The sequence below is a fragment of the Muntiacus reevesi genome, chromosome 1 (assembly GCF_963930625.1).
Source record: "Muntiacus reevesi chromosome 1, mMunRee1.1, whole genome shotgun sequence".
NCBI classification, from domain to species: domain Eukaryota; kingdom Metazoa; phylum Chordata; class Mammalia; order Artiodactyla; family Cervidae; genus Muntiacus; species Muntiacus reevesi.
In genome coordinates, this window is record NC_089249.1 from 199,877,225 (window position 1) to 199,904,089 (window position 26,865).

General features: G+C 55.7%; 2 protein-coding genes across 2 annotated transcripts; both read left to right on the top strand.

Annotated features, from left to right (window-relative positions):
- Positions 1 to 948: 948 nt before the first annotated feature.
- LMNB2 (lamin B2) lies at positions 949 to 20,915 on the top strand. Its single transcript, XM_065918101.1, has 12 exons — positions 949 to 1,244; positions 9,645 to 9,781; positions 13,096 to 13,252; positions 13,402 to 13,527; positions 15,155 to 15,325; positions 15,415 to 15,540; positions 15,668 to 15,888; positions 16,005 to 16,284; positions 16,376 to 16,483; positions 16,978 to 17,097; positions 17,262 to 17,375; positions 18,169 to 20,915. The coding sequence occupies exons 1-12, from the start codon at positions 972 to 974 to the stop codon at positions 18,208 to 18,210; spliced, it is 1,875 nt and encodes a 624-aa protein (XP_065774173.1). The 5' UTR covers positions 949 to 971; the 3' UTR covers positions 18,211 to 20,915.
- A 414-nt stretch (positions 20,916 to 21,329) lies between these two features.
- Positions 21,330 to 22,557, top strand: TIMM13 (translocase of inner mitochondrial membrane 13). Its single transcript, XM_065918102.1, has 3 exons — positions 21,330 to 21,514; positions 21,607 to 21,675; positions 21,846 to 22,557. Exons 1-3 carry the CDS (start codon positions 21,395 to 21,397, stop codon positions 21,942 to 21,944), a joined length of 288 nt encoding a protein of 95 aa, XP_065774174.1. The 5' UTR covers positions 21,330 to 21,394; the 3' UTR covers positions 21,945 to 22,557.
- Positions 22,558 to 26,865: the final 4,308 nt, after the last annotated feature.

The window sequence follows — 26,865 nt, forward strand, 5'->3', positions numbered from 1 at the left end:
TTGTCATAACATTATATAGCTTCAGATGTACAAACTAATAGTTTGATAAGTCTAGGTAAACATCTGTCACCTTACATATTAATAGTTACAGAATTTTTTCTTGTGATGAGAATTTTTAAGATCTACTGTTTCAGCAAATTTCAAATATGCAATATAGTATTAACTATAGACACCATGCTGTCCATTACAGCCCCATGACATTTATTTTGTAACTGGAAATGTGTAATTTTTTACTTCCTTCACCCACTTCACATCCCCAAACCCCAGCCACCAATCTGTTCTCTGTATGTTGGTGCTTGGGCTGTGCACCTGAAATTAACACGACTTTGTAAATAACTATACCTTAAAAACCAACCCCCCCCCAAAAAAATCAAACACACACAAAAAAAACTGCAAAACTTTGCTTTTAGACATAAAAAGAAATTAAAGTAAATGAAATAATTAAAAAGTTAGATGATGCATACATCTTTGCAAAAATGTAAATTGGTAAACTTCTTCAGAGGACAACTTGGCAATATCTCTATGAGCCTGGGAAATACACATGTATACTGATATTTATTTATTTGGCTGCATCAGGTCTTAGGTGCAGCCTGGAGTATTTCTGATGTGTTGGATTTTTTGTTTGTTTTGTTTGTTTATTTTTTATTCCACATATTGGTGAGATCACTGAACGTTTCTGAAGTTTCTTCACCACTCCACTTGTAATTTTAATGAGCTCCGATGACGTAGGTAGGGTTAGGTTATGCAAGTGGGGAAACTGAGGCCCGGAAAAAAACCCAGGGGTCACACAGCGGTCAAGCTGGGATTTGGGGTCCGGTTGTTCGGCTCCCGGACAACGCGGGAAACTGAGCAGGAGACTACAGCTCCCGGCGTGCTGCGCGCGGCGCCGGCCGGACTACAAGTCCCAGGCTGCCCCATCGCGGCGGCGGCGGCGGGCGACGGGCGCCATCTTGGTCGGCGGCGCGGATTGAATGAGCCCGCCGAGCCGCGGCCGCCGTTCCGAGCAGCGCGGACCCCGAACCGCTGCTGCCGCCGCCGCCATGGCCACGCCGCAGCCCGGCCGCGCGGGCGGGCCCTCCACGCCGCTGTCGCCCACGCGCCTGTCGCGGCTGCAGGAGAAGGAGGAGCTGCGCGAGCTCAATGACCGCCTGGCGCACTACATCGACCGCGTCCGCGCGCTGGAGCTGGAGAACGACCGGCTGCAGCTCAAGATCTCCGAACGGGAGGAGGTGACCACGCGCGAGGTGAGCGCAGGCGCCGGGGGCCCCCGCTGGGGCAAGCCGGTGTCTCAGGGTCCCCGGGGGTTTCGGGGAAGCTCCTGCGACAGGGGGAGACTGGGGCGGGCCCTGCCCACCAAGGGGTCCCCAGGGAGCTTCGGGGGCCCCGCGCGAGGGTCACACGCTTGACTGAGCCGCGGCCTCTGAGGGTCCTCGAGGGTTTCGGGGACTTCTCCCGTGCGAGAGGTAGACTGGTTCCTGCCCCGCCCACCGAGGAGTCCTGGAACTTCTCAGGGTCTCTCGAGTGAGGGGTGCATGCCTGAGGGGCCCCTGGGAAGGTTCAAGGGGCTCTCAGTGAGGGGTGGGGGCTGGGGCGGGCTCCTACGAGGGATCCCCAAGGGTTTCTGCCGCCCCTACCCCGTGCGAGAGGTGGAGACTGGCACTAGCTCCGCCCCCGAGGGATCCCTGCCGTTCTGGGGATCCCCTGAGACAGGGGTGCAGGCTAGGGTGAGTCGTGTTCTCTGATGGGTACCCAGCGGGGGCTGGGGGACCCTGAGTGAGGGCTGCACCCTGGGGCAGGTCCCCCCACCCACCAGGGGTCTCCAGGGTGTTTCCTGTATCCCTTGAGTTTGGGGCTGACCTGTCCCCTGAAGTGGATTCGGGACTGGGGGAGCCCCGAGTGAGGGGTCCATTAGGGTAGTCTCCCCCTCTGAGGTGTCCCCAAGGGTTGGTGGGAGGTGCCCTGATTGAGGGATGCAACCTGGGCAGGCCCCACCCTTTGAAGGGTGTCCAGGGGACCTTGGAGGGTAGGGGGAGATGGAGTAGGCTCTGCCTATCAAGGGATCTGAGGAGATCCGGGGAGCTCCTGAGTGATGGGCCGTGAGCCAGGGTGGACCTCCCCCCCTAAAAGGAGTTCTGGAGAGTCTTCAGGAATGTGTTTGGGTGTTCTACAAGAAAACTTGGGGGAGATTTCTCCAGTCTCTGAGGAGGAGTGGAGGGTCTGGGGTGAGTCAGTGGTCTCAGTTCTCCTTGGAACTTTGCAGGAGTCCCATGGTGAATCCTGGGGAGTTTGGGGATTGAGTGGGATTAGGCAGTAAATTCAGTCTTTTACCAGGACCTGGGGCATAAAGAATCTGCCTGCAATGTGGGAGACCTGGGTTTGATTCCTGGTTTGGGAAGATTCCCTGGAGAAGGGCATGGCAACCCACTCCAGTATTTTTGCCTGGAGAATCCCCATGGACAGGGGAGTCTAGGGTGCTTCAGTCCATGGGGTCACAGAGTCAGACATGACTAGGTGACTAAACACAGCACAGCACAGGCAGTAAGTTCAGTCTTTTACTAGGACCTGGGGGGCTCAGAGCAGGGGAGTCCAGTGTCTCCCTGGTCCCTTGGGAAATTTGGAAGGCCCTTCATTGGGCCCTTGTCTAATGGGCAGGAGCCTCCGAGAGTCTGGTAACTTCTGCCCTGTCCTGGAGGGGTGTGAGGGGTGGGGGAGGTGTGAGGCCTTGGGGAATCAGAAGTTTTGGTGCACCTGAGGGGGCAGGGGCTGGATAAGCCCTGCCCCCCAAGTGGGTGTGAGGGCAGGGGTCTGGGGATCCTGGGTGGGGTGTATCATGACTGGCTGCCAACCTAGGGGGCTCCTTTTCTCCCACAGGCCCCCCAACCCAAGGGCAGGCCCTCAGAATAAGGGGGAGGGGGCCGCCGTGTGGTTCCCTGTGCGGCCGGTGGGAGAGCCAGGACCTGAAACTGGCACTTAGTGCTTGGAGTCTCAGCTTTCCTCTCCGAAGAATGGGCGCAGTGACGACCTCTGGGAGGAGAGCGTGGCAGGTGGAGTGGGAGCTAGGGGGGTGGTCATTTCTGGGAGCCACTTACTGTCTGTATAACCTTGGGCAGATCACTTAACCTCTCTGAGCTTACTGCCTCTTTTGTAAAGTGCAAGTAATAATAAATACCTATTTGGGGGGCTTGTATGTGGGGCCACCATGAATTCACGTTTGTTTTATAGAATAAAGGCAATAAAATACATGACAGTGCCCTGAGGGAACACTCCATGGGTTCTGTTGCCCCTGCCTGGGTCCCCGGGATCAGGATGGGCCCGAAAGTGTGTCTCAGGTGTCTGGTGGTTGGTAGTGTGTTAGGTCATCTGGGATTAGATTAAAGCTTGGGATCCAAACCCTGCTTTTAATCTGTGACCTTGGGTGGGTCACTCAGCACCCCCAGAAGCTTGGTTTTGTCGTCTGTGTGATGGGACTGGAGTGGCTGCCCCAGTGGTGCCGCCTCAGCAGTGCATGCGGGTCCTTGGAGTGCAGGCCCAAGTTCCACCTGCTGGGCTGGTCAGTGCTGGGTCCTTCACCCCGGCCTCTCCTCCCCCCTGCAGGCTGTGGACGTGGGGTGCCGGCCCCACTGGATGAGTGTTGTGCCCGAGAGCGCAGGGTCTGGACCCAGGGAACTCGATGCTGTCCACGTGTCTAGGCAGTGGCATGGTTTACTTCTCGGCTGCCCGTGCTTGTTGGGACGCAGGACCACCGGGTGGGAGCGGGAGGGGCCCCGCCACATGGTGCCCCCCAGGGCTGTGCCCACGATCTGGAGCCACCCAGATGACAGGTGTTTGTTCACAGCAGGAGTGGGGCGTTCCGACCAGCCCGATGTCCTGGAACTTGGGGGTGAGGTGACAAATGCCCCCTCAGCTGGTCAGTGGAGGGAGCCAGTAACCCGCTGGAGCAGTGAGGTGGGCTGGTCATGTGTGCTGCGTGGAGGGAGTGACCTGGGAGTGGCCACAGGCTGTGGGAGGGCACGGTGTGTCAGGCCTCTGACCTGGATGGCAGCTTCTCACCTGGAAGAATCTACCCCCAGGGGACACTGGGTGATGGCTAGAGACGTCTGTGGTTGTCACACTGGGGGACTCCTGGCATCAAGGCAGTGGATCCAGGAAGGCTGCCCCACACACTCCTCCCCCCAGAGCCCAGGTCATCTCCCTAGAGAGAACGATCCAGCCCCAAATGCCATTAGTGTCAAAGCTGAGAAGCCACTTAAGGAACCCAGTGGTGATGCTGTTTAAAATGTGAGCGTACTTGTAATCAACGCAGAGGGTTCAGGTGCCTAAGGTAAAAGTTACGTTCTGGTCCGCAGACCCTCGCTGGTCGTGTGTGAATGTTTGCCTTTCCCATCAGAAATCAGATGATGGGTGTTTTGGCCTGGTGAGCTGTACAGGGTGAATGGCCACGTGCGTACCTGAAGGATTTCTGGGAGGCTGAGGGCTGGCCAGATTTCTGTATGGGAAGAGTCTTGGGTGCTGGGAGGCGGGGGGTGGCTCGAGTAGACCAGGGAGGAAAGGGGGTTCTCCAGGGAGCCCCCAAGCAGGTGTTGAGTTCCCCTAGGCTTCACATTTTTTCCCTTCCTGCCCAGGTACCCCGTTGCTGTGGGGATCAGGGGGCGGGTGCTCCCCAGGTGGACCCAGGGAGCAGGAGCTGGGCTCTGGGAGTTGGAGGGTTTGCGGAGGGTCAGGGTTTGTGGAGTTTGGCAGTGGTTGTCAACTCCGGGGCAGTTTTGTCCCCGGGGACGCAGGCAGGGCTTCACAGGGCAAGTCTGGGACCCTAGGAAAAGGCTACCTCAGGTTATGCGAACTCTGCTCCCTTCATGGCCACATATGCTAACGCATCTGTTGGGATTCCTCAAGTTTTACACTTGTGCAGCGCAGGCCGTTAAAGACAGAACAAAAGCCAAAGCTCTGCCCGGGGCTCCCACGGGACACCCCAAGCATCGTAGCACATGGAGGCACACGCCTGCCCGGAACACCTGTTCCCTGCTCTGAAAGAGCCTTTGTGACCTCGCGTCCTCCTCTGCAGAGTTTTCTCCATCGTCCTGGTGCCATAGATCAGGTTCCAGGTTTGGTAGTTTTTGGGAAAGGGCTGGGGTTTCAGCTCTGTGGATCTCAAGTGTAAACACTCAACTCAGGCATCACGGCTGGCGGGGAAGCTGCCACGGACAGTACACGGAGGGGCGGGCCAGGGTGCGTGCCAATAAAGCTTTATTTGTGCACACTGAAGTGTGCATTTCATATGGGTACCTGTATCATGAAATATTTTTTTGTTTTTTCCTACTCAGCCATTTAAAAATATAAAAGCCGTTCTAGTCCCACAGGCAGGTGACTGGGGTTTTGTGCTGTGGTCCTGGCTATAGAGGATCATCTGACTGAGACACAGTTTTTTAATAGAAGGTCTGCAGCAACCCTGCCTCTGGCAAGTCTGTTGGTGCAGGACTTCCCTGGCAGTCCAGTGGTGAAGACTCTGCTTCTTTGCAGGTGTGCTGGTTCAGTCCCTGCTCCGGGAACTAGGATCCCACAAGCTGTGCAGCCAAAAAAAAAGCTGTCGGTGCTATTTTTTTCCAGCATTATTTGCTCTCTTTGGGTCTCTGTGTCACATTTTGATAGTTCTTGAGATATTTCCAACTTTTTCATTTGTAGTATTTGTCAGGGTGATCAGTGACCTTTGATGTCACCATTGCAAAAGGATTACAATTGAGTCACCGAGGCTCAATTGACGGTTGGCATTTTTTAGCAACAAAGTATTTTAAGTAAGGGCTATACATTGTTGTTTTCTTTCCTTTTTGCTTTTTGTTTGTTTTGGCCTCACCTCATGGCATGTGGGATCTTAGTTCCCTGACTAGGAGTCAAACCTATTCCCCTTGCATTGGAAGTGCAGTCTTAACCACTGGACCACCAGGGAAATCCCCATGAGTGGCATCTTAATGAGATATTTAAAAAATCAAAATTAACTCTGAAGTCACAGTCAGTTAAGCGTCAGGTGTGCGTGCGGGGTTCCCTTCACCTTGGGCTGCCAGGGAGGGACAGCTTCCCATCTGATCTCGCCTTTGTTTCCTGCTACCTCGGCCTTCAGTGCTCCTCCTGCCGAAAGGGGAAGCTGGGGAGGAAAGCCCAGTAGGAGCCAGTCTGTGGGGCCAGAGATCTTGTCCGAGACTGCAGCCTGGGTGCCAGGCCCTCCTTTGGGGTCAGGAAAGTTCTGGAAGATGAGATGGTGGGAGACAGGGCAGAGACACTCCTGTGAAACCCGGGTGCCCAGCTAACCTTAGACAGTGAGGTTGGCCGCTCTTGGTGATGGTGGGTTTATTCCAGAAGGTGGAGATGGGGCGAGGTGAACAGAGCACAGGAGGGAGAGGCTTGTTTCATCTTGATCCCCACGTGTGTCTCTCTCAGAACTGTCCCCAGCAGACCTCTCTGGCTGTACCATCAGGAGAGGGCGGTGTGCTGTCCCGTGCCTCAGTTTCCCCATCTGTGAAATGACTAAGAGCCCACACCTGTGGGTTGAAATGACGAGGAGAGCTGGACTGCGGCGGGAGGGCTGCAGAGGGTGGGGGTCTCAGACCCGCTATCAAATCCAACTCGCACAGGCCGGTCCTGACCTGCCTGGGACACTCTGGTTTTAACCCTAAAAACCCCACACCTGAGGAGTCCCAGGTCTCAGGCAGACCAGGATAGTGATCCCCCCACTAACCGGCAGGGCCCAGGCAGCTCCTGTGGGTCTTTCCTGCAGAAGGAGGGCCCCTCGCCGGCTCTGAGCCGCCCTCTGAGCCCGGGCACAGACACTCACTGCTGTCTTGGAGCTTTGTGGGAAGTGGTGGTAGTTGTTCAGCTGTTCAGTCGTTCTGACTGTTTGCAGCCCCATGTACTGCAGCACGCCAGGCTTCCCCATCCTTCACTATCTCCCGGAGCTTGCTTAAACTCGTGTCCATTGAGTAAGTGATGCCATCCAGCCATCTCATCCTATGCTCTGTTGTCCCCTTCTCCTCCTGCCTTCAATCTTTCCCAGCATCAGGGTCTTTTCCAGGGAGTCGGCCCTTCACATCAGGCAGCCAAAGTACTCGGAGTTTCAGCTTTGGTGTCATTTCTTCCAATGAATATTCAGGGTTGATATCCTTTAGGATTGGCTGGTTTGATCTCCTTGCCATCCAAGGGACTCTCAAGAGTCTTCTCCAGCACCACAGTTCGAAGACACTCAGCCTTTTTTATTGTCCAGTTCTCACATCCATACACAACTACTGGAAAAACTATAACTTGGACTAGACGGACCTTTGTAGGCAAAGTAATGTCTCAGCTTTTTAATATGATGTCTAGGCTTGTGACTGCTTTTCTTCTAAGGAGCAAGGGTCTTTTAATTTCATGGTTGCAGTCACTATCCACAGTGATTTTGGAGCCCAAGAAAATAGTCTCTTACTGTTTCCCTTGTTTCTCCATCCATTTTCCAAGAACTGATGGGATTGAATGCCATGATCTTCGTTTTTTGAATGTTGAGTTTTAAGCCAGCTTTTTCACTCTCCTCTTTCACCTTCATCAAGAGTCTGATTCCTCTTTGCTTTCTGTCATAAGGGTGGTGTCATCTGCATATCTAAGGTTATTGATATTTCTCCCAGCAATCTTAATTCCAGCTTGTGCTTCATCCAGCCGGGTATTTTGCATGATGTACTCTGCATGTAAATTAAATAAGCAGGATGACAATATACAGCCCTGACATACTCCTTTTCCAATTTTGAACCAGTCTGTTGTTGCATGTCCAGTTCTAACTGTTGCTTCTTGACCTGCGTACAGGTTTTGTAGGAGGCAGATAAGATGTTCTGGTATTCCCATCTCCTTAAGAATTTTCCACTCCCATCTCTTTAAGAATTTTCCACAGTTTGTTGTGATCTATACAGTCAAAGGCTTTAGCATAGTCAATGAAGCAGATGTTTTTCTGAAATTCTCTAGTTTTTTCTGTGATCCAGTGGATGTTGGCAATTTGATCTCTGGTTCCTCTGCCTTTTCTAAATCCAGCTTATACATCTGGAATTTCTCTGTTCACATACTGCTGAAGCCTAGCTTGAAGGATTTGGCCACTTGCAAAGCTAGCTGCCTTGTCACCCTCTGTCAGCCTTTTGTCAGTCCCAGGAAGGGTTTTAACCGCTTTTTTTGTTAGTTGCTCAGTCGCGTCTGACTCTGCAACCCGTGGACTGTAGCCCGCCAGGCTCCTCTCTCCATGGGATTTCCCAGACAAGGATACTGGGGTGGGTTGCCATTCCCTTCTCCAGGGGATCTTTGAGACCCAGGGATCAAACCTGGGTCTTCTTTGGCAGGCAGGTTCTTTACCGTTGAGCCACCAGGGAAACCCCTGTAACCGCCTCATAGAGGCAGAATTCCCATCTCATGCAGTTCACCTAATTAAACTCTTAAGTTCGGTGGTGTTTAATTGATTTACAACTGGGTAGTCATCACTTCTAATTCCAGAACATTCCATTCCCCTAAAGGAAGCTCCTTCCTGGGGAGGGGCAAGATAGTGGTAGGGAATTAAGAGCAACAAACCACTATGTATAAAGTATATAAACTACAGGGATATACTTACAACACAGGGGGTATACTCAGTATTTTATAATAAGTATAAATGGAGAATAACCTTTACAAATTGTAAATGCTATGTTGTACACCTATAACTCATATGGTGTGGTACATCAATTATGTTGTTGATGTTCAGTTGCTAAGTCATGTCCGACTCTTTCTTGACCCCATGGACTTCCACATGCCAGGCCTCCCTGTCACTCACCATCTCCTGGAGTTTGCCCAAGTTCATCTGTATCTCTAACAAGGATCGCACTTAAAAAGGAAACCTCGTCCCCATAGCTTTCTCCTCCCCCCATACTCCTGCCCCAGCCCCTGACAACCAGGAACCCACTCCCTGTGTCTGTGGATCGGCCTGTTCTGCACATTTCCCATCAGTGGAATCGCACCGTGTGTGTCCTGTGTCTGCTTCTCTCACTGAGCATCGTGTTCTCAGGGCATGTCCACGTGGTAGCGAGTGTCTGGGCGTCACCGCTTTTCAGGGCTGAGGGATGCCCCAGGTGTGGAGGGATCACATTGTGACCATCCATCGCCTGCTGATGGGCCCTTAGGGTGTTCCCCCTTTGGGGCTGTTAGCAGTGACGTGGCTGTGAATGTGTGTGCATGGGTTTTGTGTACATGTGTGTTACTTCTCCCAGGTAGATGCCAGTGGGGGGTGGGGGTGGCATTGCTGGGTCGGTGGTTGCTGTTTGTCCATCTGAGGAACTGCCAACCTGTCTTCCATGATGGCGGCACCAACCACCCCCCTGGCCATGCATGGGGGTGCCAGCTTCTCCCCATCCTCCTGACACTTGCTGTGGTCTCTGTGATGGCCATCCTTATGGGGGCAGATGGCATCTCCCTGTCCTTTTGGTCCCTGATATTTTTAAATATGCGCACAGCTCCGGGCCCCTTGGGGTAGAGCAGGGAGACCTGAGTGTGTGTCCAGCTGACAGGTGTGACCTGATAGGGACTGGTGACCTGGGCAGGCTGCAGGGGGGCCCCGCTGGGGGGGGGGCCCACGCGGGTGGGGAAGAGGGCTTCACCTTAGCCCGCTGTCCCCACAGGTGAGCGGCATCAAAACATTGTACGAGGCGGAGCTGGCCGACGCCCGCCGGGTGCTGGACGAGACGGCCCGGGACCGTGCCTGCCTGCAGATTGAAATGGGCAAGCTGAGGGCCGACCTGGAGGAGGCCACCAAGAGGTGGGGCTGTGGCGGTGTGACCGCGCATGGGGCAGGAGGCAGGGGTCGTCACCCTGTGTGTGGTGGGAGGGCCGACTTGCAGGGCCCTCCTGGGAGCGGGCTGTGTGGGTTCTGGGGCCTGGCCCTCTGGCTGCCCTGTCCAGCACCATTATCCCCTCCAAAGAATTGGCCTCCGGAGGTGAAACCTCAGCAGCTCCCCTGGGACTGAATCCCCTGGTAGCTGGCACCACCACGCCCCCAAACATTCCCCAGCAAAGAGGTGCTCTAGGCCCCAGAGCCAGCCTTGACCCCCTTTCCCCGCTTGTGCCTGCCCTGGGAAGCCGGGGAGCAGTGGATGACCTTCTCTTCCCGATTGCAAAGCACCATCTCCTGGCTGCTCCCCGGTAAAAGTGTCACCAGTCTGGAGAACGAGGCAGCGCTGGTGGTGACGGTAGCAGAAGGAATGAAGTGACGTGAACTCAGCGAGTGTTTAGATCAGGATCCCTCCACCCTTGCTCACGGCGACCCTGGCAGGCCAGACTGGCTACAGGGACGCTGAGCACGAGGTCTGGAGACTCAGCCAGGGTTCCCCGGCTCAGCGGAACCAGCTCCAGAGGCCCTGTTCACAGTCCCGGCGGCAGCTGAGGGCCGCCTTCATGTGTGTGGGATTTTTCTTTTCTAGTTAGACTTTCTTACTTTTTTGGGAGGAGCAGTTTTAGGTTTGCAGGAGAATGAGTGGAAAACACAGGGTGCCCCAGACCCCCCCCAGGGTCCTGTGTTGCGAGCATCTCCCAGTAACGGGTGTGCTGCATTGTTACACTGATGAGCCCGTGTGAACACATTTTTATCAGCTGAGTCCCGCCTCACACAGGGGCTGGCCCTCGGTGTCGCGCGCTCTGGGTGTGGACACGTGTGCACATCATGTCACAGGGCGTGGTCCCTGCCCTCAAAACCTGCGCCTCCCACACCGCCAGCCCCTGGAGGCCGGGAGTCCTTCCTCTCCACAGCGCTGCTGTTTCCACAATGCCCTGTGGTTGGGACCAGTGTGTGCCGCCTCCGCGGACTGTCCCCTGTCCCTTAGCGGGGCATTTCTGGTTCCCGCCTGGAGCAGAGCAGCAAGCCCAGAGGCAGACCCGCACGGCATGGTCACCTGGTGTCTGGCAAGGCAGTAGGGCCAGGTAGACAGGACAGCCCATCCATGTGTTATGACTGTGAATTAAAAAGTGACATGCTTTGTGGAGAAGAGCAAGAGAATGAATGCTGGAGAATTCTGGAATTCCTCCAGGCTCTCTGTCACATCCACACAGGTTCTGGAATCTTCCAGACACCCTGAACCTGCGTGTGACTCCTTGGGTGGGCTAAGAAGTCACGTTCCTGCTTGTCAGAGTCATAGATGCTCCCTGGGGAGAAGACCGATAATGCAATTAACTTAAGGAGAAAAACGAGGGCTTCCCCGGTGGCTCAGTGGTAAAGAACCCACCTGTCAGTGCAGGGGACACGGTTTCCATCTCCGGTCTGGGAGGATCCCACACACCTCTGCACCGCAACTGCCAAGCCTGTGCTCTAGAGCCTGCAAGTTGCAGCTGCTGAAGCCTGTGTGCCCTCGGGCCGGTGCTCTGCAATAAGAGAACCCTCACACAACTAGAGAGTAGCCCCCACTTGCCACAACTAGAGAAAAGCCTGAGCAGCAGTGAAGACCCAGCACAGCCAAAATACAGAAGTAACATTTTTTTTTTTTTTTTTTTTTTTTTAATATTATTTTATTAGTTGGAGGCCAATCACTTTACAACATTTCAGTGGGTTTTGTCATACATTGACATGAATCAGCCATATAGTTACATGTATTCCCCATCCCGATCCCCCCTCCCCAGAAGTAACATTTTAAAGAGAGAAAAATGAGAGTCTCTGTGAGCCTCCGCGCAGACAGAACCTCTGAGTCCGATCTGGGGCATGCTTTTCCGCCTTTCTTAATTTACACTCAGGGTGGGCACCCTTAGATAACAGAACGCTTTGTCTAGCTCGAGCCTGGCATTGATGTCACATGTGTCACGACGCCTCCCCAGGGCCTGGGCCTGTCACAGGCTCCTATGACGGCTTCAGTGACAGCTCTGCCCCTCCATCGGGCACCGGGCCAGTGACTTACCTCGGCCCCCGCTCTCGAGGGAAGGCTTCCCCAGTCTCGAGTACTTGGGTCTGCAGGTGATTTGCCTACCAGCCTCACTTCCTGCTTTTGGGCTCAGAGCCCTTGCAGACGGTGTGGGTGGCCTGTGACCCTGAACAGGGTGTAGCTGCTGTGAGGTGACAGCCTGTGTGATGATGGAAGCCTGTGATGATGATGGAAGTGCGGGTGGAGGACCTGACAGGGTGGGCTCTTCTGCCTAATCCTCCAGGAATTACGGTTCCAGGGGAGGAACTTTGTACCCTTAAGCTGTCAAGCATCAGAAACTTAAGCCACTGAGACTTGCCAGCACCCCTGCTTCCCAGACCATTCCGTGTCCTTCTTCAGCTCCGTGACACAGGGTGACGGTGTTGAGAGATTCTCCACATTTCCTGATGCCTCTGCTCCTGTCGCCCTGGCGACACCGGGCGATGTCTGGGGACGTCTGTGGTCATCAGGACCCAGGAAGGGTGATGCCGATCCAGCCACCACTGTGCTGTCCCCACTGGTGCTGGGCAGGGCGCAGTTTCAGTTCCTTGTTGGGAAGTGGGTAGCTTTCAACCCCAAAGAGATTTAGAGCACCATTCAGAAATGTTCACGCTATTAAGAGTTGTATTTTGATACTTCTCTGGTGGGCCAATGGCTAACTCCAATCTTCCAGTGTCGGGAACCTGGGTTCGCTCCCTGGTCAGGGAACTAAGATGCCATATGCTGCACAGTGCAGCCAAAAAAACAAAAGAGAGAGTTGTGTATTTAGAAAGTCTCTTTGGCATCTTAGATGTTTCACATTGAAGATATCTATTAGAAGTTCAGGGAGCCTGCCTGAAATAGCTTAACTTTACAAATGAGATCAACGTTTAAAAGGCCAGAGTTTTAATTTGTTACTTTAGTAAATTATACATTAAAAAAAAAATCAGAGTTCTCCTGTAAATGGTCCCTCCTCCTGTGCCCAAAAGTCAGGGAAAAGGACATGAAAACCCACATCTTGAGGGTTATTTTGAGTGGCTGGCGGGGTCCCCGTGGGGCAGAGCGGATTTGAAGACAGGGCCCCCTTTGGTGCTGACAGATGAGGCTCTGGTACTGAGAGCATGGGTAGGTGAGGGTCTGGGCCCCGAGGCAACCATGAACTTGGCCTTGGGGTCAGTGCTGCCTACTAACTTCTGCTCCTGACTTTCAGCGCCAAGAAGAAGGAGGGAGAGCTCACGGTGGCCCAGGGCCGCGTCAGGGACCTGGAGTCCGTGTTCCACCGAAGCGAGGCTGAGCTAGCAGCCGCACTTAGCGACAAGCGCACCCTGGAGAACGATGTGGCAGAGCTGCGGGCCCAGCTGGCTAAGGTAGCTCTAGGCAGTGAAGGCTGTGGGCTCCCCCTTCACCCCCACCCCTGCCCAGTCCATACCCCAGGGGAGTTCACAGGCTCAGGAGATCCCCGAGGGCCTTACGTGGTGGCAGACAGTGTCACCAGCTGCTTGTCCTGCATTTCCAGGCAGAGGATGGGCACGCGGTGGCTAAGAAGCAGCTGGAGAAGGAGACACTGATGCGCGTGGACCTGGAGAACCGCTGCCAGAGCCTGCAGGAGGAGCTGGCCTTCCGCAAGGATGTCTTTGAGGAGGTGGGTCATCCCCCCCACCCCCTCGCAGGAGCCAGGATGTTCCTGCATTTCCCGCTTCTCCCTGCCTCAGGGACTCATCTGATACTTGCCTCCATCATCACGCCGCTGTCTTCTCTGTCTCTCTCTGCATCTGCGTCTCTTATAGCAACACTTGTCCTTGGGTTTGGGGCCACCCAGATAGTCCAGGATGGTCTTGAGCCCTGTATCTTAATCACACCTGCAAAGACCTTTGTCCAGGAAGGCTACATTGGCAGACCCTGGGGATCAGCACATGGGCATGCTTCTCGGGGTCATCATTCAGGCTCCTGCAGACTTTCCCCGGCCTCCTTGCCTCTGGGCCTCGGCTCCCTGGTTTGGCAGGACTGACTAGGCCCTGCCCCCACTGACCTCCCACCTGGTCCTGGCCCATTGTGCTGTCACAGCCTAGATGGAACCCGGAGGCAGCCACTGCCAGGCTCACTGCAGTGTGCGGTCGGGTGAGATGCCCATGCAACTGCGGAGTGGCCTCCAGCTCCTGCCGGGCCCCGCTGCAGCCAGAGCTGCCCTGGATCCCGTGAGGAGGCCTAGGGGGTGGGAGGGCCCCTGAGGTGGGCCAGGGGTGGGTACGGGCTGAGGGTGCATTGTCCTTGGCTGTTTGTGAACGCAGTGGCTTCCTGTGGACACGTTCCTGTTGTCTTCACCCACGGGGGCCAGACACATGTGACTGACGTCTGTGCAGGGAGTTTTGTCAAGTGGGGCTTCCCCACCTGCCCTTGACCCCACCACTGCCTGGTCACCTCCTGGTGCGTGCGATCAGGGCCAGCTAGTCACTGCCATGACCCACTGCTGTTCTATCCTAGATCCCAGACCCCTGTGATGGGCCACATTAGGAATTTTTTTTTTTTTTTAAGAATTCTTTTTTTTTTATTAACAGTTTTATTGAAATAGTCCCCTACCAGAAAGCTTTCAAAGTTTACCATGTAGACTGGATCTTAGTCCATTCCCAGAGCTGTGCAGCCATCCCCTTAATTCCAGAACATTACCCCCAAAAGAAATTCTGTAGGTGCTTCCATTAGCATTCTTCCAGTTTTCCTATATAACAAAACTATTTTTAAAACATACAATTTAATGAAATTTAGTACAGAATCGTTCAACCATCACTTTAGTTCCAGAACATTCCATCACCACAATAGAAGCCCACCCCCATCAGCAGTCACCCCCACCCCCACCCCATCCCCTAGCCCCTGACAACCAGGAACCCACTCTTTCTGTGGATCAGCCTTCTCTGGACGTTTCCCACCAGTGGAATCACACCCTGTGTGTCCTTCTGTGTCTGCTTCTCTCACTGAGCATCCTGTTCTCAGGTTCTGTCCACGTGGTAGGGAGTGTCAGGGCTTCTCCTTTTCAGGGCTGAGTGATGCTCCTGTGTGTGAAGGCATAGGTGTGTTAATCGGCAGTCAGCTGGGGGCTCTGGGTCATGGTTCTTGGGTGGTTGTGACTCGTGGTGTGGGTGTGAACAGGTGGCCCGGGCCTACCCCAGAGGGCCACCAGTGGCAGAATTGGGCGCCCTTGTTCCGGCTGCGGGGGAGAGTCAGGGACGCCTGTGACAGGACCAAGGCAGTCAGTGAGCGCGGGGCTATGTCCGCAGGAAGTGCGTGAGACGCGGCGGCGGCACGAGCGCCGCCTGGTGGAGGTGGACAGCAGCCGGCAGCAGGAGTATGACTTCAAGATGGCCCAGGCGCTGGAGGAACTGCGCGCCCAGCACGACGAGCAAGTGCGGCTGTACCGTCTGGAGCTGGAGCAGACCTACCAAGCCAAGGTGCGCACGCAAGCATGCCTGCTGGTGGGCATTGGGCCCTCCACCCCCACCCTCTGTGCCGGCCCTCATGCCTGCCCTTGTCCCCGCAGCTGGATAACGCCAAGCTGAGCTCCGACCAGAACGATAAGGCTGCCAGCGCCGCCCGGGAAGAGCTGAAGGAGGCCCGCATGCGGGTCGAATCCCTCAGCTACCAGCTCTCCGGCCTCCAGAAGCAGGTGACTCACCAGAGCCCCAGCCCCGATCCCTCCTCGGGCCCTGTCCCGCCTCATCCCCTCCCATGGCCCCAGAGGCCTGCAGCTGGGTGGGCTTTCCCCACCATGACGCGCGTGGACCCTGCTGCAGGCGAGCGCGGCCGAGGACCGGATCCGTGAACTAGAGGAGACCGTGGCTGGGGAGCGGGACAAGTTCCGGAAGATGCTGGACGCCAAAGAGCGAGAGATGATGGAGATGCGGGACATGATGCAGCAGCAGCTGGCCGAGTACCAGGAGCTGCTGGACGTCAAGCTGGCCTTGGACATGGAGATTAGCGCCTACCGCAAGCTGCTGGAGGGCGAGGAAGAGAGGTGGGCGTGACAGGGCCGGGAGGAGAGAAGGGGGTGGGGCGAGTGCGCCGTCTCTCCCCCTCCAATACCGGACCCCTGGACCTCAGCCCCTGATAACCCCGCCCCCCCGCCCCCAGGCTGAAGCTTTCCCCCAGCCCATCGTCGCGGATCACCATCTCACGGGCCGCAACGAGCAGCAGCGTGTCCACACCCGGGCGCCCGGGCCGCAGCAAGCGGAAGCGGCTGGAGGTGGAGGAGCCTCCGGGCACTGGCTCCAGTGGCCTCGGCTCCAGCAGCAGTACCAGCAGCAGCGGCAGCTTCCACCTGGCGCAGCAGGCCTCGGCCTCAGGCAGCGTCAGCATCGAGGAGATCGATCTGGAGGGCAGGTTCGTGCAACTGAAGAACAGCTCTGACAAGGTGAGGCCTCGCCCCGTGCCGCGCCACCCCCTCAGGGGAGGCCCCCCAGGGTTGCCCAGAGCCCTGTGCCAACGCCAGCGCCCTTCCTCAGGATCAGTCTCTGGGCAACTGGAGGATCAAGAGGCAGGTCCTGGAAGGGGAGGAGATTTCCTACAAGTTCACCCCCAAGTATGTGCTGCGGGCTGGCCAGACTGTCACGGTAGGTGGCTGCGGAGGGGCAGGTTGTGAAGTGTAGCTGGGATGGGGCAGGGGGATGGGCACTGCAGGGGACCCACCGCTGAGAACAGCTGCCTGCGATCGCGGATGGCTTGTGTGTCCACATTTCTTCATCGGAGCCTTCCCTGTAGCTCTTGGGAGGCCTGAGTGATGTGCCAGGGGCCCGCGGTGTGGGTGGGACTGGGTCTAGGCTATCTGTCTGGGCTGGCAGGCAAAGTGCCAGCCATGTTAAAGTCACGGGCACAGACTCTAGGTCGCCTGATCCCAGCCTGGCCCATTTACTGAGATGAAAGCCCTTGGCCACTGTGAATCTCAGTCTCTTCTTCCACACTGGAGTGATTAACATCCCTGGGCAGGATCTAAGAGTCCTAGAAGGATTAAACACCCAGGGCATCAAGGGGACCTGTGATGAATGACTGGCTGGTGACCACTAGGATTGGAGCCCACTTTAACAGGGAAGCCTTCCCGTGTCCCCAGGTGTGGGCAGCTGGAGCTGGGGTGGCTCACAGCCCCCCATCCACACTCGTGTGGAAAAGCCAGAACAGCTGGGGCACCGGTGACAGCTTCCGGACCACCCTGGTCAACGCTGATGGGGAGGTGAGTGCGTCCCGCTGCCTGGGTCTTGGGACCCCTCCTGGATGGATGGAGCCTTGGCCGCCAGGCACATGAGTATAGCCTGGGCCTGGGCGTCCGACTGCCTCCCCTGCAAGGTGGGCTCCTGGGGTGGGGAGGGGTTTGTCTGCAGCTCTCATCTCGTACAGGAAGTGGCCATGAGAACCGTGAAGCAGTCTTCGGTGGTGCGGGAGACCGAGAATGGGGAGGAGGGCGAGGACGAGGCAGCTGAGTTTGGAGAGGAGGATCTTTTCCACCAGCAGGTAAAGGCTCCCAGGCACGCATGCGTATACACACACACCCACCCCAGGCCCTGTTCAAACACACACACACACACACACACACACACCCACCCCAGGCCCTGTTCAAACACACACACACACACACACACACACACCCACCCCAGGCCCTGTTCAAACACACACACACACACACACACACACCCCAGGCCCTGTTCAAACACACACACACCCCCAGGCCCTGTTCATGCAGCTGCCCTGGGCATCACCCAGGCCACAGAGCTCACAGCAGACAGGCTGTGGGGTCAGCTGCCCTGCCCCCTGGGCCTGCCTGTTGTGTGGACCTCTGGTACCCGCCTAGGAACACCGGGAATGGGGTTGCAAAGCTGATTATATCTCAAAGTGACCCTGGTACAGCCCCAGGGCTTCTCAGCCCACCTGCTGTTACAGTGATTCCACCAGACTGATATGCTGGTGACTTCATAATGGTTTTGTGGGGAGGATGGGGGGCTGAGGAACCACGCTGAACGAGACATGAATGCAGGGCTTTTCTGGGTCTAAGACCATTGTAACGAGTCTTGTGGCTCAGAACAGGAGTGAGGGAGACATGGAAGGTTCTGGAACAGGAGCCATGGAGGCTGGGGTCATCTTGTTGGAAGCTGAGCTTCCCTGGTGGCTCAGGCCCCAGCCCGGTCCAGCCCCAGCCCGGTCCAGTCCCTCCTGGTGGGAGGGCAGGGGGCCACCAGCTACCTGCCTAGCCAGGTCGGCATGTGCCTGCCACCCCAGGCTCACCTCACTGCACCATCCTTCCTTCCAGGGGGACCCAAGGACCACCTCTCGAGGCTGCCGCGTCATGTGAACCGAACACGCCTCATCACATGTCTTTCTTTACCCAGAGCCACTGAAAACTATTTTTGTATCATTGGCTTCTTTAATCCTTGGTACATTTCTAGAGAATTTTTAAGCAAACTGCCAGAGCATGGGGGTGGGTCTCTACTGATCTTTCCTGTTGGCGGGTTTCCTGGGACCCTTCACCACTGACCAGACTGTGTGGGTGCCCTGACCACCAACCCAGGAGCCTAGTGGCTAGCAGACTTTGGGGAGTCCAGTAGGGGTGGGAGGAGGCCCATCAGCTCCTTGGGTCTCTGCTGCAGCCTGGAGTCGGGGCAGGAGAGGAGGCCTGGGGTGGACAGAGTGAAACTGCATAAGGATCCCATAGTTGTTTGTTTCATTTAGGCTTTCAAAAAAAAACAAATTCAGAATCCAGCTTCTGACCTGGTGGGGAGGAGGGGCACCCCTGCAGAGTTTCCGTGGCTCAGCCAACTGAGCACCGGAAGGAGGACTGGAAGCAGCTTGTACTGTCAGACCTGGGCTTCGGGCGGTTTCTGCTCGCCCTTGGGAGTCGGGTGTGTGGGGCGGGCCGCTTGACTCCCTCTCTGGCTGCCGGAGCCTCACGTCTGGACCTTTCTGCAGTCAACTTCCTCACCCTGTGGGACAGGCAAGAAGGAAGCTTGGGACCTGGGGACGATTCCTCTCTGAGACTTATCTCCAGGTCAGTGTCAAGGGGATGAGTGTGACAACCTTGGACATGATGGCCATGTGCGACACCGCTTTTTGCCCTCCAGTCGGCGGAGGGCGACGAGGGCGAGCCGTGGGACTCCCTGGCTCCAGCTCTGTGCCTTGCGCACGGGGCACGCCCGCTCCTGTGTTCTTGGGTGCACACTGATACACTAGCTCCTCTGTAGCTTCCTGCTGAAACGAGGTTTCCTAGAGAGACCTGCCCGTGCCAGCAGACCTCTGTGGGATGCTCCATGCCACAGCCCAGCTTTTGATCACCCAGAGACCCCCCTCCCTGCATCAGTTCACCTTTGACCCGCGCCACGTAGATACACAGAAGTTATTTTTTTAATGGATATTTATTTTTTTACATTGGTCAGTACACAGGTTGCCAGGCTCCCACCTCAGGGGCTCACTCAAGGGTCACTGGGACAGTCCCACGGGGGGTTGGCATCAGGGGGCTCTGTCCCTGTGGGCTTTGCACCCTTGGCTGACTCTTCAGAAAGCGCAGCTCAAAGTCTTAAAGACGCAATACTGAGCCATGGAGGCAGGCTGGCCCCTGAAGGCAGCGTGCTTCCAGGTAGGCTGAGTGCCAGCCCCTCGGGATTTACCCAAGGCTGGAGCAGCCCGTCCACCTCCTTTCCCTGGGAACTGCTCATGGTGAGGAAGGCCCAAGCCCCAGGACAGAAAAGTGTCAGCCACTGGGAAAACCAAGCTGCTACCAAGTCAGAATCTTCCTGCAGGCCAAGGCTTTAAGTCTGGGCATCTTTCCTTGGCCACCAGAGTCCTTGACCTGAGGGCTGTGCTTGCCCTGTGGAGGGAGGTGGCCTCTCCAGAAAAATGGTGCCGCCTCTGAGAAGCGTCCTGCCCCGACAGCACCTTCTCTGTACCCCCCTCCCTCACCCCTACCCCCCTCCAGGAGTGCTTCCGGGTGCAGGCTGCTCCCTTCCCCTGGCATAACAGGAGCTGAGTGGACCATGAGGGTCTGGAGAGCGTGATGGGGTCTGGGTGGTCCTGGGACAAGTGGAAACTGCACTAGTCTCAGCCACACCCTTCAGGGTGTTTTGGAAATCTCTGGGGATCGAAGCTGTGTCCTGGAATTCCGGGTGTGAAGCAGGAAGGCTGGGCTTGAGAACTTCAGGAAGGAAAGGAGAGGGCCCCTCCCTCCTGGCAGGCCCAGAGGGCCTAAAAAACAGCCCCAGGGTTTGCCCAGTGCCTGCAGAACCCCCAGGCTCATTAGGTGACTTCTTGATTTCAGCCAGGTCTTGGTCTCATCCCCGCCCAGTGATTGCCTGGCTGAGGTCTTGAGTGGAGCCGGGGAAGTGGCCCTGGCAGGCTGGGATGCTCTTGACTGGTGAGGGGAGGGTGCGCTGGACTGGTGGCCAGTTGTGGCTGGATGTTGGTGACAGTCTTTGGTAATCAAGTAGTTGGAAACACAGGACAAAGTCCAATGTTACAATGTCAGCCTTGGCCGGAAAAACAGAATTTGCACTTGTTCTTAAACGTGCTTAACTTTAAGCCACTTGAAATGATGCAGAAGCGATTTTTTTCTGAGCCCGTGTCATGTGAGGAGAAGCACCCTTCTAGAGAAACAACCACTCGGCCCAGCCCTCGGAAGGGACCCAGTGCCGGGGAGACACGGACGCCTTTTTCCTCGTGGTCTGGGCGCTCAGTTTTCATCACAGCCAGGCTCTGAGCTGGACTCGTTTTTACCACACCGTCTACCCAGCAGTTCTATTTATATCAGCACACCCGAGCGGGGACTGCCATTCCTCAAGGACATTAACGCTATTGGAAAGGTCTTAATTCCGAGCCCAAAAGGGATCATCAGCACTACATGCCAGGGGACTCAGTTTCAGCAACCGGCTGTCTAGACACATTTCAGATGGTGATTTTTAAGATGCATGCCAAACGTGTGATCTTTTGTTTCCTCCAATGATTTGTAAACTACGTTTTAAGACTGGAAACTTTTTTGTACAACATCCAATAAAACATTTTGGTTTTAAATTCTGCCCGTGAGTTACTGCTCCCACGCCAGGCTGCTGCAGTAGGAGCCCAAGCCACTAGGTTTAAGCGGGTGTTTAAGGACCCCCATCTGACCGCGCGGACCGCTAGGATTTTCTGCATTCCCCCATCTGATCCACCAACCCCCCCGCAGCGCTCTTGGTCCCCTAACGGCCTGGCGCTACGGGACTTGCAAAGCGCAGAGTAGGCGCGCCCATCGTCCAGTGTGCACGCGCGGCGGGACCTTTGGGGGCGGAGCCTAAGCACGGAGGTGCGGGCCTCTCGACAAGGGAAACCCGACTTCGGGGCCCCTTCCTTTCTGCTCGTGCGCGGGAGGCTTCGCGCGGCCTAATGGGACTCGTAGTCCGGACCCTGCTCCCATCCACCGGAACTCCATTTCCCGTGGGGCCCTGGGGCAGCGGACTTCCGGCGTGGGTGCGGGTCGGCGCACGCGGCGGCGGTCCGGTTGACTTTGCGGAGCCATGGAGGGCGGGTTCGGCTCGGATTTCGGGGGCTCTGGCGGCGGGAAGCTGGACCCAGGGCTCATCATGGAACAGGTGAAAGTGCAGATCGCCGTGGCCAACGCGCAGGAGCTGCTACAGGTCCGGGGCTGGCCGGGGGCTGGGTGGGGGGCTGAGGGCTGCGGGATCCGCCGGGGCCGGTGTCGCAAGTGAGGGCTCGCGTGTCCCCACAGAGAATGACGGACAAGTGCTTCCGGAAGTGTATCGGGAAGCCGGGGGGTTCCCTGGACAATTCGGAGCAGGTAAAACCAGGGGTGGCGGGGTCGGGGGCTGGACCCGGTGGGGTGGCCTCCGCGCGTGCGCTGACTTAATAAGGCGGCGTGGAGAGTATGCTGCGCGTGCGCAGTCCGCTGCCGGGGTAGGGGCACCAGCCGAAGTCCAGACCTGAGCGGCTCTCCCTTACCTTCCCCAGAAGTGCATCGCCATGTGCATGGACCGCTACATGGACGCCTGGAACACCGTGTCACGTGCCTACAACTCGCGGCTGCAGCGGGAACGAGCCAACATGTGACCGCGACGCGCCAGCAGACCAACCCCCCACCCTGGCCCTACCCCCGGATCCATTTCCATAAACGCTGTTTGTGAGGCGGGGTCCTGCATGTGCGTACTGCCTCCCAGATGTTTGTGAGGACGACATTGGTGCTGGGTCCTCTGGGACTCTGCCCGTGCTTTCCGCCTAGCCGCCCACCTGCTAGCCGGTGCTAGCTTGGGTCTTGGTGGGGGCGGCTCTGGCCGCGGTGCCACCTCCCTTTGTGCGCCTGTTAACGGATTATGTCGTAAGGACCGTCCGTGGTGGGGCCTCAACCCCACTTACGCTCTCTGCCTGGGAGGAGGGTGCTGCTTGACACATCATAGGCTTCAGTGGCCAGAGAATGGAGAAGCTTGAACTAAGTCAGGGCTGAATTTCACAACTCCCTGCGGGAGGGATTTAATTTTAAAGGGAGGAGTGAGGTCAGTGATGGGGAGCCATGTTTATTAGTTTACCTGGGAAGGGGCAGGGCTTTTTTGAGGGAGTGGGGGACCACCCCCTCTTTATCCTGTTTTGGTCTTTTAGTGTATGGTACTGGCTGCTGGGAGATGTGTTGTTTAATACGTTCATAAAGTAAAACCAACATGTAATGAGATGCAGGGTCTGTTGGATTTTGAATTACTGCCATCTTGGTCTCAGCTGGTTCCACTTGTTTTTTTCTTTGTGTGTGTGTGTGGCGGGGGGCGTTTCCTTTTTCGTCTCTGGACCCTTAAACTTAAAGGTTTATGTTAACTCTTGCTAAACGTGGGGAGGGGGTGTGGTTGGCAGGTTTTAAGCAAATTCCTGGCTTATCCCTGGTGACAAAGCCTCCCTTTTTCTTGTTACTGCTCCTCATTGTTGAGGCACGCTGGATGGTTTGACTTCTGAGGCTGTTTTTTTTGCTGAACACGGGTGTGGTGGTTCCCTGGTTGAGGGGCGCAGAACTGTTCCCTGATATATGTGATGGTTACCAGGCTGCAGTCCCATGTGCTTGCATCCTTGCATTCGAATCGTCCTGAAGTTTGATGACTTCAAGCTGTTCACTAATGGAAGTTGAAGAGGCAATTGAGGCCTGCCCAGAGATGGAGCAGGCAGATGATAGCAGTTAGTGGTAGAGAAACGTAAGAAGCCGGGCCAAGCCAAGGAGGCCACTGTTTGACCATATTCCAAATAGAGCTTGGGTTGGGACCGAGTGTGTTATATCTGTGTAACCACTGAGCTTGCTCATACCTGTGTTTTGTGTTTACCTTGATCTGACCAGAATGATTGACGCCCATGTAGCAGGTCTTAACTGTGCAGACTTCCCCTTAGATAGGAGATAATCAAGGGGCAGCCTGTCGTTGAGAATATTTGCTACTGAGTCCAGAGAAGAGTGGAGTCCTTGTAAGGCATCTGCCATGTTTTTAGACAAGTCCTCTGGGGCTTGTGTGAGACTCTAGGGGGCTGCTAGTCAGAGACTGATGACTGATCCCTTCTGCCACAGTGAGTCCCGTTGCTCTTCTATCTCGGGGCTGGGTGATGTCGTGAATGGTTATATCTGGGTTGTGAGAACTTAGCCGCGTGCATTGTGCACAAATTGGGATTTGTCTAAGCAAGGGTGAGCTGGGGATTTCCCTGGCAGTCCAGTGATTGGGACTCAGCGCTTTCACTGCAGGAGACCAGGGTTCTATCCCTGATTGGGGAACTAAGGTGCCACAAGCTTCAAGGCATGGTTTAAAAAAAGGGGGGGAGTATTTTAAGGTCTGTGGCAGGTTCACTGGTATGTTGAGTGGGTGGCTCAATAACTTCTTTCTCAAGTGTAGGTGATGTCATTTTAGCATGGTGGCCCATGGAATCATGCCCTGTAATCATCAGGCAGAGTGGGTGGTTGAGATTACTAGGGAAGGTCCTGCCCACCTATGGTCTGGGCTTCCCAGGTGGCTCAGTGATAAAAGGATCCTCCTGGCAATGCAGGAGATGCAGGTTCGATCCCTGGGTCGAGGTGTTCCCCTGGTTGGGGAAATGGCTACTCACTCCAATGTTCTTACCTGGAAGATCACACAGACAGAGGAGTCTGACAGTCTACAGCAGCACCTGGGGGTCTAACTGGTCTTGCGGATTTCCAGCGTCCCAGGTTCTCAAACCCAGTCCCCAGGGAGAAAAGGATGTGAAGTGATGTCAGAAGGGGAGGCAGCTCCAAACCCTTGTAGGTATGTACACCTCTGACTCCTCTCTAAGGCGTGTTTCAGTGCGTCCGTCTCCCTGAGGTGGGTTTTGGAGCTGGGTGCTAGAGGAAGGGGCATCCCTCACATGCCCTCACGTGGACCCCACCTGCGTGTCCCTCAGGGGCTGTCCATGTTCTCACAAGTGCTCTAGGGGAGGGAGAGCCGGGGCAGATGAGTGTCTGGACATTATTTGGCTGAGTTTCTTTTGAGAGTTTGATTTGTTTTAGTTTTCCTGACAATTGTGGTCTCCAAGTGACATGAAAAGCCCACTTAATTCCTAGAGCTCTAGAGACTTCCTTAGAAATTTGGGAAACAAAGGCAGGCCTGTCGTGACTCGGGATGGACTTGGGAAGCCCAAACCGAGGGGTTATTTCCTTGAGCAGGGTCTTGGAGAACTCCAGGGCAGTATCTGTTTGGGTGGGGCACGCCTCAGTCTAGCTGGCAAGGGTGTCAGTGACAGCCAGCAAACATCTGACGTTTCCTTGTGTTCGGGGCACCCCTAGAAAATCAGTCTGCCAGTCTTGACCTGGATGTGTGGCTCTATCCCACATAGGGGTCACTCCCTTGACCTTGCGGGGGGTGGTGGGGGGTGAGTGTTGGGCTTATTCCGGAGGCAGACAGAGTGAGCTTCAACCGCATTTAAGGAGACTGGAGAACAGGGATGGTCGTGGACTTGATGAGCCACTGACATGGGGCCTCCTGACCATACTGTGTACTCAGGTGAGCTGCCTGGATGGCCTGCAGTGTGATGGCCGACAGGAGGAACAGCTGCCCGTGACCATTAACCATCCACCCCAGGCATTTAGGGTTTTTAAGATATCACCATCTGAAAGCCTGCTCCCTTTGTTCTGGGGTGTAGATGGGAGCATACCGAAGTCCGTGATCCCCGCTCCGCTTGTTCTGCTGTGTCTGCCCTGTTATTCCTTTTGTTATTCCTGCATCTCCCTCTTGGTAGCCTCTGTGGTGAGGGACTGCAGCCTCCATTGGTTTTAGAGTCAGTGTAGCTGCAGACAGCTTGCCCTTTCCCCAACTCTAGTGCCCTGGCCTGTACGCAGAGCAGCCAGAGGGCAGAGCTGTAGTGTCCTCTGCTAGAGTGATGGACCCAGGGCACGCCCTCCTTTGTGTTTCCATCTTTTGTGACGGTCCTCCCATGGGTGAAACACTCAGATTCTGCAGGTCCAGAATCCGGGGGTGACCCTGTCCTGTGACTTCCTCCCAGTCGCGGATTAACTTGGACCTGGCTGACGGTGCAGGCACGTGACATTGCAGTACCTCCGTCACCAACAGGTTGTCTGCCTCCCGCCCCTTTCCTTATGAAGGGCAGGACATGGTCGGGGTGAGGGGGGTCCAGATGGTCAGGAGCTGTCCAGAGGTTAATCCTCACCTCTCTGAGGAGCCGAGAATTAACAGCTACAGCCTGCGGTCACAGGGCAATCCTTCAGAACTTTGGTCTAGTTGTTCAGAATAGGCTGCAGCCTGAGTCAGAGGCCCCAGGTCTGGGGAGGCGCCCCTGGTGAGTTCTTCCATGTGTGTGTGTTTGTGTGTGTGTGTGCACGTGCTCCCCTGGTGAGTTCTTCTGTGTGTGTGTGTGTGCGCGCGTGCGCTCCCCTGGTGAGTTCTTCCGTGTGTGTGTGCACGTGCGCGCACATGCATGTGGATGGAGCAGCTGCTTGGGTCCCGTGAAGCTAATGTGGGGACTCCCGTGGAAGGCCTTTTCAGTTCCAGGAGCACTTGGTCACAGTCAGGGGTCCACTCTAAAGGGTCAGGCTCCTTCACTTTTTAAAAATTTGTGTTTGTTTATTTTTGGCTCTGCTGGGTCTTCCTTGCTGCGTGGGCTTTTCTCGTTGGGGAGAGCGGGGACTTCTCTCCAGCTGCAGTGCACGGGTTCCTCCTTGCACTTGCTCTCGTTACGGAGCACGGACTCCAGAGGGCATGTGCTTCAGCAGCTGTGGCCCCGGGCTCGCTCACTGGTTATGGCGCAGGGGCTTAGTTGCCCTGGCATGTGGGACCTTTCCCAGACCAGGGATGGATCCTGTGTTTCCTGCATTGGATTCTTTACCAGTAAGCCCCCAAGGAAGCCTGTTCCTTCCCTTTTTTTTTTTAAAGATTTATTCTTGAGACTTTTAACATTTCTTTCTCATATTAAAGTCTTTGCAATCTGCTGTGCGTTTTGTGCTCAGCTGTGTCCGACTCTGCGACCCCATGGACTAGCCGGCCAGGCTTCTCTGTCCGTGCATGTCTCAGGCCAAGAATACTAGAGTGGGTTGCCATTTTGTTCTCCATGGGCCCTCGATTTTAATTGTTCATACCAGAGCTTAGTAATCTAAGCTAAAGTTAGGGATCCCTATATAACAGAGCCCGGCCATCCCCAGGAAACACCAGGGCTGCTTTCTTGTACTGAGGGTGCCCTCTGACAAGGCCCCTCTCTCCTCTCCCTCGACTGTGCCCTGGGCCCCTCTGCGATGATGAGCTCTGCCTGCTGGGGGAGGGTTGGGCTTTCTCCTGTGAAACTTGAGGTCCTCTCTCAGCCAGGATATTTACAGCGTTAACTGTGCTGTGGCAGACAGCTCTTTGATGGACTGGCAGAATGTCATCCACTCATCGGGTGGCACTGGTCGTAAGGAACACATCTGCCAGCGCAGGAGACATGAGACTCAGGGTGGGGTCATGCCTGGGTGGGGAAGATCCCTGGAGGAGGGAATGGTGACCCATTCAAGTTT